Genomic DNA, 12,303 nt, shown 5'->3' on the forward strand with positions numbered 1-12,303 from the left:
GTTTTTTCCAGACCCAAACTGACCCTGGAAGCAGGATAAGGGAGAGACTCTTCTAATCTTTGACCTATACCATTGTTTGTGCTCTTTTTCCTAAGGTAAGCCACAGCTGTCCTCTCACCAGCTGTTCTTTGTGATAACCATTACCACTTAAAGTTCCTCTTGGCCTTGAAGAAGGTCAAAGTGCTCTTGGCATCCATTAGAAAAACAGAGATAAATTATGAGTGAAACTAGTTAGTCAAATAATAGTATAAACTTATGTCCCCATCTTCCCTAGATATAAACAGTTTTGGGACTTTTCTCATCCTGTCAGATTACAGTTTGACAGCATCTCTACAAATCTCAACTCAGCAAGGTAGGCAAGTGTTTTAGTACCCTCTGCCCCATTCTTCTTAACATCTCATATTTGTCTTTAGGTTTTGGAAGTTTTCCTTGTTCCCCGCCATTGAGTAGAGAGGATTGGGTTTTTTGGGGGTTTTTGTTTTTTTGTTTTTGTCTTTGTGGGACCTGCTGTGTAATGCAATGTTTTTCTGCCTCTGCACAACTAGAAGACTACTGGTTTGTTCTTTGCCCAATACTTTTGACTCATCCTATTAACCATTCATTCTTTCCTATTAAATTGACACCTTGGGGAAGAAAACAATTCATTACCATATAAATGGAGACAGCTTCTCTTTTCAAGTAAATTATCAATAACATCTTCATAGGCATGTTATCAAATTCCTCAGACTTTGTGAACCAAGTTCAATTGACATTGGGTAGCACAACACAAAGTGAGATCACTCAAACTTTTAGCTAGGAAAGAAGGACTTTCTGTTGGCCTGGAGTGGTCAACAGGGTGCCAAGGAAAGTTTTAAAACACTGAAAAAGCCTCCATCTCACATTTTGTCGTGAGCATTTATTGAGAGCTTTTTTTTCTATCGAGAACAGATTTTTTTCCCCAATGTTTTTCATATCGGAAATACCAAATATGTAACAGTACTTGTAAAAAAAGAAATGTTTGATTGGTTTGTTGTTTGACTCTGAATTTTACCCTTTCAGATAAAAGAGAAAAAAGCTCTCCATTGATTAACTGCACTAGACACAGTTAAAAGTATATTATATATCAGTTACTCATTCACAGCATCCCCAATGCTTATCTTGGGATTCTTACTAGTCTCGGTCTTTGAGAGCACTGTGTAGAGATTAGTAATTTAGTGAGTGTCAAAATGTGCTGAAATGTTCCATTGCAGTATTCTGGGTCCTCAGCAGATGGGACTGAAAATGCTTGCATGTAGGTTTTTCACTGAGGACATTGCTGATGTCAACAGAAGGCATGCCCATCTCTTGGACAATAATAACCCAGTTAAGCAGGTCTGTGTTGATTGGAGTCACCCAGTTCACAGACTGGAGGGCAGAGCACACCTTGTGACATGAGGGAAATGCTCTGTTTTTGTGACTGAGCCAAAAGGAAGCACAGGAAAATGCTTTTTTTTTTTTTTTTGGTGAGATTTGCTCTTAGCAGATAATTTATAGCAGCACATTCAGTCCTCATATGAGCAGATGTACCTTCTCTGAGCTTGGTATTTTTAATGCTCTTACATCAGGAGCTGATTAGCCTGATTAGGACTGGGCATTAGATTCCAAAGGAAAATCAGCACTGGATAATCTGTGAGAGAGGAAATCTCCGAGCCCTTTACACCACCATTGCCAGCAAATGGCTAAAATGTTAAGAACTGGAAAATCGGAACAGGCCTAACAGATAGTACGAGTCAAGCCTCAAAGCTCCAACAGATGCAGTGTTGTAGGTTGTCTGATACTGCTACAGGACTCAGTATAGACTCAAGCTGAATTCAGTGAAAACTGGTATATGTGTTTTTGTGTACAATTGCTACTCTTTGCCTTTTGTGGTTGAAATGGTCACTGAACTTCTTTTCTTCATTTGAGGTTCATAGAATTGTAAAAGGGTTTTTAAGAGATCAGCCAGCCCACCCCCTGCCCCAAGCAACTCCTCACAGCAACTGGAGATGGTAGAGAAAAGAGATAGTCTGTATTTAATAACTTTATTAATCATTTTGTGGATGGTGTTCTCTGAAGTCACACTAGAAAATGTAATCTGTGTCTGTTCCCCAAGTGTCTTCTACACAAATAGCAAACTGTCCTTTCGCTCTCTAGATTGACTGATGCTCCCTGAGATTTGAAAAATACTGGCAACAGGCCTCTTTCAACGTGATTTAATTTTTTTAATTTGTTTTTGTTTCTTAGTAAAAGAGAACATGTCTGTCTTTTCTTGTCTTTATGGTATATGACATTGGTCACAGAATCAGTAAAGGCATCTTTGAAATTTTAAACCTTCAACAGAGCATTTCAGAAACAAACGTTTATTTGATAGAGGCAGGAGCCCCTTAGTAGAAGGGAAGGACCAAATGCTGTCTTCTAGTTTTCACATTTAAAATTACTTCTTGTTACATTGTGTTTATGACTGCCATGGTATTAGAGAATAGGGTTATAAACCCTCCCAAATACTTAAAGGATTAAATCTAGAAGGAATAAAGTTAGGTCTGACACAGCTACTGGGACATAAGTAGATAAGACCTCCTTTGAATTTGAAATGTGTATATGTAAGCCATATGCATTCTGCTTAGCTCTCTCCTAGCATAATCCTCAAAAACTTCACTCCTGGAGGATGTAGAAGGGCAATTCATCCATACTAAGCCATGTGGATCACCAGATATTGTACTGATGTAAGTAAGCGGGAGCCAGATTGTGTGAGCGTTGCTGACACCAGGTAGAACTGTTTCATGTGAAGCTGAGGGATTTTGCTCACATTGAGTAGGTATCCAGGTTGCATAATGCTTGCAGAATCTGGCTCCCTATTCACGCGTTCTGCCAAATGTAGCAGATGAAGAGGCATCATAAAATATTTGCAGGATGATCAAGATATTAGAATAGGATCGTAAATCAGGCATTTGCGTTGTTCTGGAAAAGTCTGTCAGAACAACTTCTTCTGTATTTATGAAACCTGTCCGCACCTTTTCATCACATAGTGTTCTGTTCTGTATTCCTTTTCTTGCTTCTATAAGCTGTCAGGAATGGACTTGCTTTGGACTTCTGCAAACTAGTTTTTTTTAGGATGAGACATTAATTTTTATTATTTTTTATTTTTGACAGTCATTTCCTTTCTGTAGTAAGCTGGCTCTGTTTGTTCCCCCAGGCACCTTTTTTTGTTATATATAATTGAGCTTTGTGCTGAAGTGACAGACCCTTCTATTTGTGGCTCAAATACATTGCAAACTCTTGCACTTCTCTGTTATAAGACGTACTGAGGACTGTAGTGGCTATCCTGGCAAATGAGAGAATGGCACAGTATCCTTTCTCATTCCATTTGTGCTTTCTGACACAATGGAGTCACCACTAACTGTGCATGTATTTTTCTGATGTAGATACCTGTGCACTTGAAAATAGGTCCAAAACCCTCTCCTAGCTGAAGCAGTAAGAAATTAGTGATTTGGGCGCACTTGCTTCCACCCACTGGAGGTCAGCATAGATCTTCGTAGGAAGTAGGGAGAAGCATTCTGGACTGTATGGAAAGGAAATGTCTGCATATGATGCCCAGTGTTGCTAGGAAAGTGTGTTGCTCTGCATTGTGCCTAATGTCATTTCGAGACTCCTGACAGCAAATTACTTACACATTCTTCCACTTGATTGAGACAAAGAATAGAAGTGGGTTTGGGAAAACATCCACATTGTAAAGAGAAATGATTACCAGTGGTGAGCTGAAAGTAGCAGCCAACTGAAAAAAAAAAAAAATCAAATTATTTCCAAGTACATGAAGCCTAGTCATCTCATTTTTAAGGGTCAGGGGAAAGTAACTCCTTTGCACTGAAGAGTCAGGTTGAGAAACAGGTTGAAGCAGTCAGAGAGGATGATTAGTCTTCAAACCCTGCTGGAGACAAAAAGTAATCTCCGGTTGTTTTCTAGGTGGTCAGAATTTCACCCATAGATTTTAATATTCAAAAGGACCCTGATGACTCTGTCTGACAATCTGAATCGCACGGGCAGTGGAATAAAGACCAGACCGCTAAGGGGAAAATGAGCAAATCTTAAGATGTGGAAATCTTGGTACAAACTAGTGAGCTAAAAAGCAGCGTTGTCTTGCTTGACTACTTTCTTGAAGTCCTACAAATATTATTGAGTTTAAAGCTGTCTTCATAGTCCAAATGTCACAGTAAAAACGTAGCAACAAAGTATTATTTGGCTTTACTGTTATTTAATAAATTAAGCACTAAATCACTTGCAAAGCCGTATCCATTGTGCAAACCGCTTTGGCAGAGAATTGGTAAAATAATCTAGACAGAACAGTGAAAACAGACTGTATCAAGTTCTCCCTTTTCCCTACAAAAAAACAATCTCACAAGCACTATTTAGAAGTTGCAAAGAATTTCTTGCAAGCTTTTTTGTGAAGGCCATAATGAGATGGTATCTGTAATTGATGTTATATGAATATAAGTTCTCTGGAGAAATTTTGAGTAGCTTTATGGACATTTTTTATATTAGCTGTAAGCAAAACAACTTCACTACCAGCAGAAGAATGAGAAAGTACAAGGTTTAAACCCAGATTCTGAATGCAGCCCATTATTGCTGGCTGTTTAAACAAAAATTTGCCAATGTTAAGGGAAGACAAACAAAAAATGTTTCCATTGCTGCTTCTGAAAAGAAAAAAAAAATAGCAACAACTGATGTTATTACTATCAGGAAAAAAAAGGTGTTTCTGCGAGATAAGGAACCAAGAACACATTCCTCACTAAATCTCTCCATCAGATGCGTAGCCTGTGTACTACTGTTACTAACCCCTTGCTCTGTAATCTCTCTGTATATATGTCTAATTTATCAGTTTCTTGTAGATTGTCAGCAGCCTGCTGCCTCCATACCGCCACACGGCTCACAACTAGCCAGGGGGCCAGATTGCCAGACTGTCAGGTAAACTTAACTAACTTTTCTCTTTGCACATAGCTGCATGCACGTCTTCAACTCCCCTCTTCTTCCTTATGCAAAAGATCTTCACTACACTTCTTCACTAACAGCAAACTTTTAACAGCTTGAGGAACAGTGATAATTTCTGCAGTGACAGTACAAACATGAATCACAGCATGCACGCACTTATATCCATGTGAAAATATGGAAAAGAATGCAAAGTTGGATCTTGCAGTCCTAAATTGGTCTTTTTATGCAGACAGTTTCTCAATTATGCAAAAATAATAATGATTTTATTTTGTTGCTAGATATATTTACGTAAACAGGGGATGTTCAATTTTAGGGGTAGGTGTAGGCTTCTCTTTTTGTAAGGCAGTATTTTAAAGGCATTTGTGAGATTTTAGCAGATACTTTTCAGAAAGCTGTCCATGACCTGGAAACTCTGACCCACCTCAGTCAGGTCTTAATCTTATTGTTAAAAGTAAACTCCTGGTGTCCTTGCTCATAGGTGGTGCAAAGGCTAAATCATGCTTCTGAGACGGTTGAGTTAATCAAGGCACAAAACCAAACCACAGCAAAAAGAGATAATAATACCTTTCTTTATCTGTTCATGGTATATTTTGTGCATATATTCACTTACGCCTATACTCTCACGTGAAACAGGTTACGTTATTTTTAGACCTTAGCCTGATCTGTAGTGACCGAGTTGATCTATAGCCCTACACATAATGAAGCTATTTCCCACGCAGCACTAAAATTCACATGTGTGGAAGTCTGCAGTGATGCCCACTGGGGAACGGGTGTGGTACAGCTCTCAGACTGCACATCAGGCACCGCTGAGCAGAAATTCTGTGAGTCACAGGCGGTCTCTCCGTAGCCTTGGAACAGCCGCTTGATTTGTGCCTCTCTTTTATTGCCTATAAAGTGGAAGTATTATTAACTTCCTTACTATATACGGGTGTTATGAAAATTTTACTGAGAAGTTGGTGAAAGCTCATTATAACTGACAGTTTGGAGTTTTACAGCACACTGAAAAAAGAGTTACTATTTCCATTTAAAATCCTTAAAATCCCTATGAAGTGGCTTCTGCTGTATTTTAGATGTTACAACAATTTGAGAATATTATTAGGTGCTTTGGATACACCAAAGTTTAATGTCAGCAAGTCTTATTTTAACCCTATTTAATTTACCATCACAAACCCGAAGCCTATTCTGTTCCTTCCAGAGCTACTTTCCTGGTGGAGAGTATGATCTACTACCACCCCTTTCTAAATGATAACAAACAATTGCTCCTGCAATTTTAAAAATTCTTCTCAGAGTGGAAGACCTACCTGATTTACTACTGCTATATATTTGGCTGCAAGCATTACCTTGTTCAGAAAGGGATAAGGTACAAAGGAAAGTCTCAGGGTTTTCTGGTTTGTCGCTGAATTTTTCCTTAGTTAGGAAGACCATATTAGCTACAACCAGAACTGGAAGTGTTGTTCAAGAGGCCTTTCTTGCCATGTTTCCAAATAAAAATCCTGGTATATGGGAGACCATAATGATAATTAAAAATATCGTTAATATTTTTAAAAATTCAGATCAGTCATCCCACAAACAACACACACCTGTATACTTAGCTGGACTATTGACTTTCAAATGACTATCATTTTTTACCACCAGATTGATATTCTTCTGGTGAAGGGAAAACAACACACTATTTTTGACGTATTTATACTCTTGTCTTGCTTGTCTTTGCCACATAGCTGCGCAGTCTCACAAAGCAGTGAAGCATTACAACAGATTTAATGCAAGTCAGCACGATGGCATGCATTGTTGAGTGATTTAAATAAAGTAACTGAAATCCAGAGTCAAAATTGAAGGCATTTAAAGAACCAGTTAGACTTACAGAGGTTCAGATTTTCTAAATCCAGCAGAGGAAGAAGACGGGAGCTTGTCCTGCCCTTCCTCATCCTTTGGCAGTCCCTCCTGGTATGGCACATATGCTTTCATTCACGTGGTGATGACAAATGAGGCAGATTAAAGCTCTGCCCAGCCCTGAAGCCACTCATTTTGAGAGAAGTGGGCTTGTTTTTTAAGTCTTTAAGGTTACTCTCACAGTAATGTGACCTCTCGGTGGCATTTCACCCAATGGCTTGTTAAGACTTGTAATTCACACAGGTGTTTTCTGCAGCATGCAATGTGTCTAATCACCTTTAAACTAGTTAATATGCCTGACAATAATAGAGATTGATTCACTCTGAGCTTTAACATCAAATACAGAGTTTTCCCTCATCCTTTATCTACACTGAATCTTAAGTGGGACTTGTGTAACTCTGGATTTCCTAGTAATTGTGATTCCAGCAAGTAGGCTTTGGTGAACCTCACAGGATAAGCTATGAACAGATTCAAGCCAAAAGAAACTCCAGGATGCATCTAGTATAGCTTTATTTATCTAGTAAAGCCTAGTATAGCTTTATTTAGCTATCCATCTGCCTGTCTTTTTGCTCAAGTTTACATATTTCAACTGGACCCTGGTCTGGAGAATCTGTGAGAACTTTTCTTAAGAGATTATCTAAGTAAACTGATGCAACAATACATGAAAGCCTTGCTCTGCCTTCCATGCATCACCTCAATTTCTAGATCCAGGAGTATGGCGCAAGCAACCAAATCTAAAAATTACTGGATGATGTTCTCCCGAGCGTCTGCAGCTACCTGTCTGATGGTCTGTATTGGACAAGACTAAAGTATTGCCATCATCCAGAACATCTGCGTTTGAATCATATTCAGGTTTCTGTTTAATGCAGTGAAAACCTCTTTTTCATTATCAGAGGCCAAAGTCTAGACCCAAGTCATCTATTAATAAAAACAAAGCCCCCCAACCTGATACTGCAGATGAAATTAATATTAATTTTTAATGAGAAATAATGCTTTTATTTCATATAAAATAGGAAATAAATTTAAAATAAGGTAAAATATTACTGCATGCAAAATGGTTGCATTCTGAAAATATCACTGGTCTGCTTATATTTTCCATTGCTCATTCGTTACAGTTACAATCAATGCCAGACAATATTGCATGCAAATGGCATCTTTAAGACAAAGAACGTGGTACTTACTAACACCGAAGGGCTTTGCATGCTATTTTCCAATTGATTTTAGAAATACATGATTAGCATTTTGAGTGCTGGGGGGAAAAAAAGAGCTGCATCAAAGCAGAGAATGATACTAACACAAAAAATGGCACAGACTTCATTCTTCAACTGAATGAATAGATCCCCAAATGATACCGGCACTTAAAAAGAGGTTTACAAAAAATGTCTATTAAAACCAGATGTTTTAAAAGCTGCACATATCCCATTGCGGAGGGGGATGTAACAATGTTCTTCCTTATTCTCAGCTAATAGTCAACAGCTTCAGGTTCTTCCATGTCTTTCTATTGCTTTCTGTTATTAATCCCACCTGCCATCCTCTACTGCCTGCGACTGTCAATGTGCCTGATAGCTCAGCTCAGCTCCAGGACCTACTGCCACGATCACCTATACTGCCATAAAAAGCACACTGCATGCCATGTGTCACTTGCTGATCCTGATGTAATTTTTGTTTAAATACTGTTGCATTAATGAACTGGATGTATTGTGTTTCTGAAGACAGGGTGATGTAACAGTAGAGTTTTAAGAAAAGATTAAAATTTGCTGGGACTGCAAGTGATGTGTATATATATGTTGGTTTATGTTCTCTTCTTAATGCCCCTGGTATTTATTATTGTTTGAAAGGGTGATGGTGACACAAAGTTTTATATTTCTTCTGTGCATAGAAGCGTGCTTGTATTCCAAAGTGAGAAGCGATGCAGAATTACCATGAGGAGAAAACAAATGTAATTCTAAGCACAGTGCTTCCTAATCTGAGCTTAATCTGGGATAGTTTGTATTACAGTATTTGCAGCCAGGGCTGACTTCGTACTGAAGGTCATGCCAAAACATTATTATATCTGTGTAGAGGAGAATCTCATGCGTTTCAAAGAGGTCCTCTTTTAGGCCATTGCTGTACATAACTAGTCTTAACTATGGCTATTTCCAGTTCTCTCCCTCAGAGCATGAACATCTTGTGTTGCTTATTTTTAAAGTTAGGAAGGAAGCCCCCGAAGACAAACACATCTCTGCTAATGAGCAAGGAAAATGTCTGTCAATTTTTTGTTCCTTTCTGACAATTACAGAAGTCCTTTGAAAAAATAAATGGGGCAGCAAGGGAGCAGAGTAAGGGGTCTTTGTAGAGTAACATGACCACCTCCTTGTTTGTCTTCCCCAAATGTGATGTTAAAGTTCTAATTCGCTTGATTTCTGTGAAGAACTTAAGACTAGTGTTGCTTCTAAGCCTATCTTGAAAATTTAGGAGGTGTTGGAGCCAGGAGCTGGCTCGTGATGAGTGGAGGTGTTTGAGAGTAAATGCAGACCTTTTGGGTCCATCTGCAGTCAATCCTGACACAACCTCATTTGAGCAGAGTAGGCAAAGATCTCACTCAGGTCCGTCTTTAGATGCTGTATCTGCATCTGTATGGGGCAGAATATGGCAGAAGAAAAGGATAGTTGCAGCCATTGAAAGAATTACTTAGAGAAGATAGGTTTGGTGTCTTCTCAGAGTGTTTGATTAAACAAGTCCCACTACTAAGCTTCAAGAAAATATTTTAGATTAAATATTTATGCCTAGGTGCCTAAGGTTAGACTAAATCTATATGTAAACTGAGGAGTCATAGTCCATAGCACTAAACACTTTGGGACTGACCTACTCAGACAGCGGAGTACAAAACACAGCTTGTGAGGTCCTGAGCTTCTGTAACCCACTCTCACCAGCCATTTTGCAATCAGGAAACTCATTTTCAGGAGCATATGTGAAACAGAATCTAATTTAAGACACGCAAATCTATGATCTTCAAATAAGCTCAGAAGTGCAAGGACCGTAGCTCCTGCTGGATTGTAATAACTGTGGTCACAGTCTCCCAGGCTTCTCTGATTTGGAAATGTGGACATTGCCATCTACTTTCTTAATGGTGATGGTGCACGCTTGTTTCTGTCTTCAAGCAAGTGCAATGTCATTTCTTTTTTTCCCTAAGTAAATGCTATATGTGGAACTACAGACATTTTCAGTACTGCTGGCATTTCCAGTGGCAGATTTTCAAATAGCTCTGGCATTTCAAATTGATTCATTTCCAGCAATAGACTAATTTCATTCCTTCAGCCAACACTCCGCTAGTCTGTGCTACAAAGATAATATGTAACAGCATGGTTTCTAAAGAAGGAAAATGGAAAACGCAAATTTTCTTGAAGGCAGGGACATAAATGATTGTGCTTCATCATATATCACACTGTTGAGCTTGGAATAACTTCAAGACCGTAGAACATTTAAAGCATTAGGAAAAAACCTCTTCCCAGACACATTAAAGAAGTGGGGTTTGTTTAGTTGTTTTTTAATATAAATTGCATTTACTTGCATTCTGTTTTGGTATCTCATTTTGCCGCATGCTTTCCTTGAAAGACTAATGGCTGTCACTGAGCTTTGACATCAGCAAGATGAGCTGAAGTTCACCCTTTTAAAACAGGGCAGGCCAAGGCTGAGGAATCATACGGCACTCACTTAAGCTGCGTCCGCGCTGCTTACCGCAGTGTGGCGTAGACTGCTGAGCTCCCTTTAAATGAGCAAACCTCATTATCCGAAGCTTTTCTGGCAGGAGCACCCTGGAACTCTGCACCAAGAGGTGGGGTATGTTTGTGTTAGCTGCCCCTTCTCTTTGTGCTGCCACTGCTGGGCTGCTTCTCCAGCTTTGCTGAAAACTATCTCAGACCTCTCTGCACTATATGACAGCGTACACTACAAATGCACACTTAGAAGCTTAACGGGTAAATGCTCTTATCAGATAAATTGTACCTAAAAAACAGTCAAATGACAAAAGTATATGAGAGGATTGAAGAAGATTTAAACAGCACAAAACAAAACAAAACAAAACCCCAAAACATGCACACACACACATGCATCCCTTTGGAAGTGTTAATTACAAAATATGTAATGCTTATGTTGCCTGACAGGGAAGGTTACACCATATTTGTATGAATGTCCTAGTAAATGAGTCACGTTCAGTAAGAGATCACGTTTTTACAAAGTGATGAAACCTGATTTCCAGATTGGCACTGTCCTTCATTTCAAACAATTAACAAGTTGCATATAGAAAATGGCACCTGTATTTCATCCTTCAAATTTATATAGAAAATCTTTAATGCTCACATGAAGATGGCACCTGTATTTCATCCTTCAAATTTGCTCCCATTTTGCACATGCCTTCATTTCTCGACGCAGCATTTTTCATCAGAGCGTGCAAACAGCAATTGTGTCCATGAACGGGCAAGTGGGGTATCTGTGCCACTTCATGTACGCATCCAGGTGTCACTGCGTGTGCGTACGCTGAGAATTTTCCTTACGTATACTGCATATCTGAAGACAAAAATTTAGAAATGAGGCTTCATCCCCTTTTAAAGTTTGTTACTAGCCCTGCACTATTTATGGGAATGTAAAAAGTTTGCTGTGTATTTTAAGCACTTTTTTCTCTTTTCTTTTTAATTTTCAGTCCTAATGCTCTTCCAGAAGAGCAGCCACATTCCAGCTCTCAGTGTGCCCCTCTCAACTGTCTCTCTAAGCCTCCTCCTTACCCCTAATCTTCATACGCAACGTAAGAGAACATGCAGACAGAGTGGAGTTCATGCAACAAAGGTTGGGGTTGTTCCCAGCAAGCGGGTAGACAATCCTGCTTTGTTGCTGCATTGACAAGTCTGGATTCATATCCCCTGCTCTGGCGACTGAGGGAAGATTGAGAAGAAGAACACACAAAGCACAGAGCCCAACCTATCGAGAAGACTTTTTATGGTTCCTCTGATTGTATTCAAACTGTGCTATCACAAGTAAAGTGTAGTGAAATTTAACATCTCGACAAAAATGTTCCTCCCAGCTGCTTGGCTTTACCTCTGAAATAACGAGAGACTTAAGCCAATCTTAAGAAAAGTATGTTACAAAAATCCTACCCTCGCATCCTCTAAGTTCAGCCATAGGAACCAGTTCAAATTTCCTTTTGTCATTAAGGGTGTGATATTTATTTCTTACTTTATTTGCACCAGAATTTTGTGTTTATAAAATAGTCTCTCTTCTTTTTTTTTTTTTTTTGTGAGAGTTGTATTTAATTGATTTAATTTTTTAAAAACAAGCAGAAATAGTTTAAGTGAAGAATGACTGTGTTAATATGAAAAAGAGGCTCGTTGCATTGGCCAGCATATGGCCAATTTTTATTGCACAAAAATGTTGGAAATGGGTTGAATTGGAATGTTAACA

General features: G+C 38.9%; 1 protein-coding gene across 1 annotated transcript in view; it reads left to right on the forward strand.

Moving 5' to 3' along the window:
- BICD1 (bicaudal D homolog 1 (Drosophila)) overlaps positions 1-11,636 on the forward strand; it is a gene marked incomplete at its 5' end in the record, with an annotated part of 118,291 nt that extends 106,655 nt beyond the window's left edge. Inside the window, 2 exons of the mRNA XM_009889903.1 lie at positions 4,881-4,956; positions 11,549-11,636. Coding sequence (XP_009888205.1) covers positions 4,881-4,956; positions 11,549-11,636 — 164 coding nt within the window. The remainder of the gene's footprint in view (positions 1-4,880; positions 4,957-11,548) is intronic.
- Positions 11,637-12,303: the final 667 nt, after the last annotated feature.

Source organism: Charadrius vociferus, unplaced genomic scaffold (genome assembly GCF_000708025.1).
Source record: "Charadrius vociferus isolate BGI_N301 unplaced genomic scaffold, ASM70802v2 scaffold1228, whole genome shotgun sequence".
NCBI lineage: Eukaryota > Metazoa > Chordata > Aves > Charadriiformes > Charadriidae > Charadrius > Charadrius vociferus.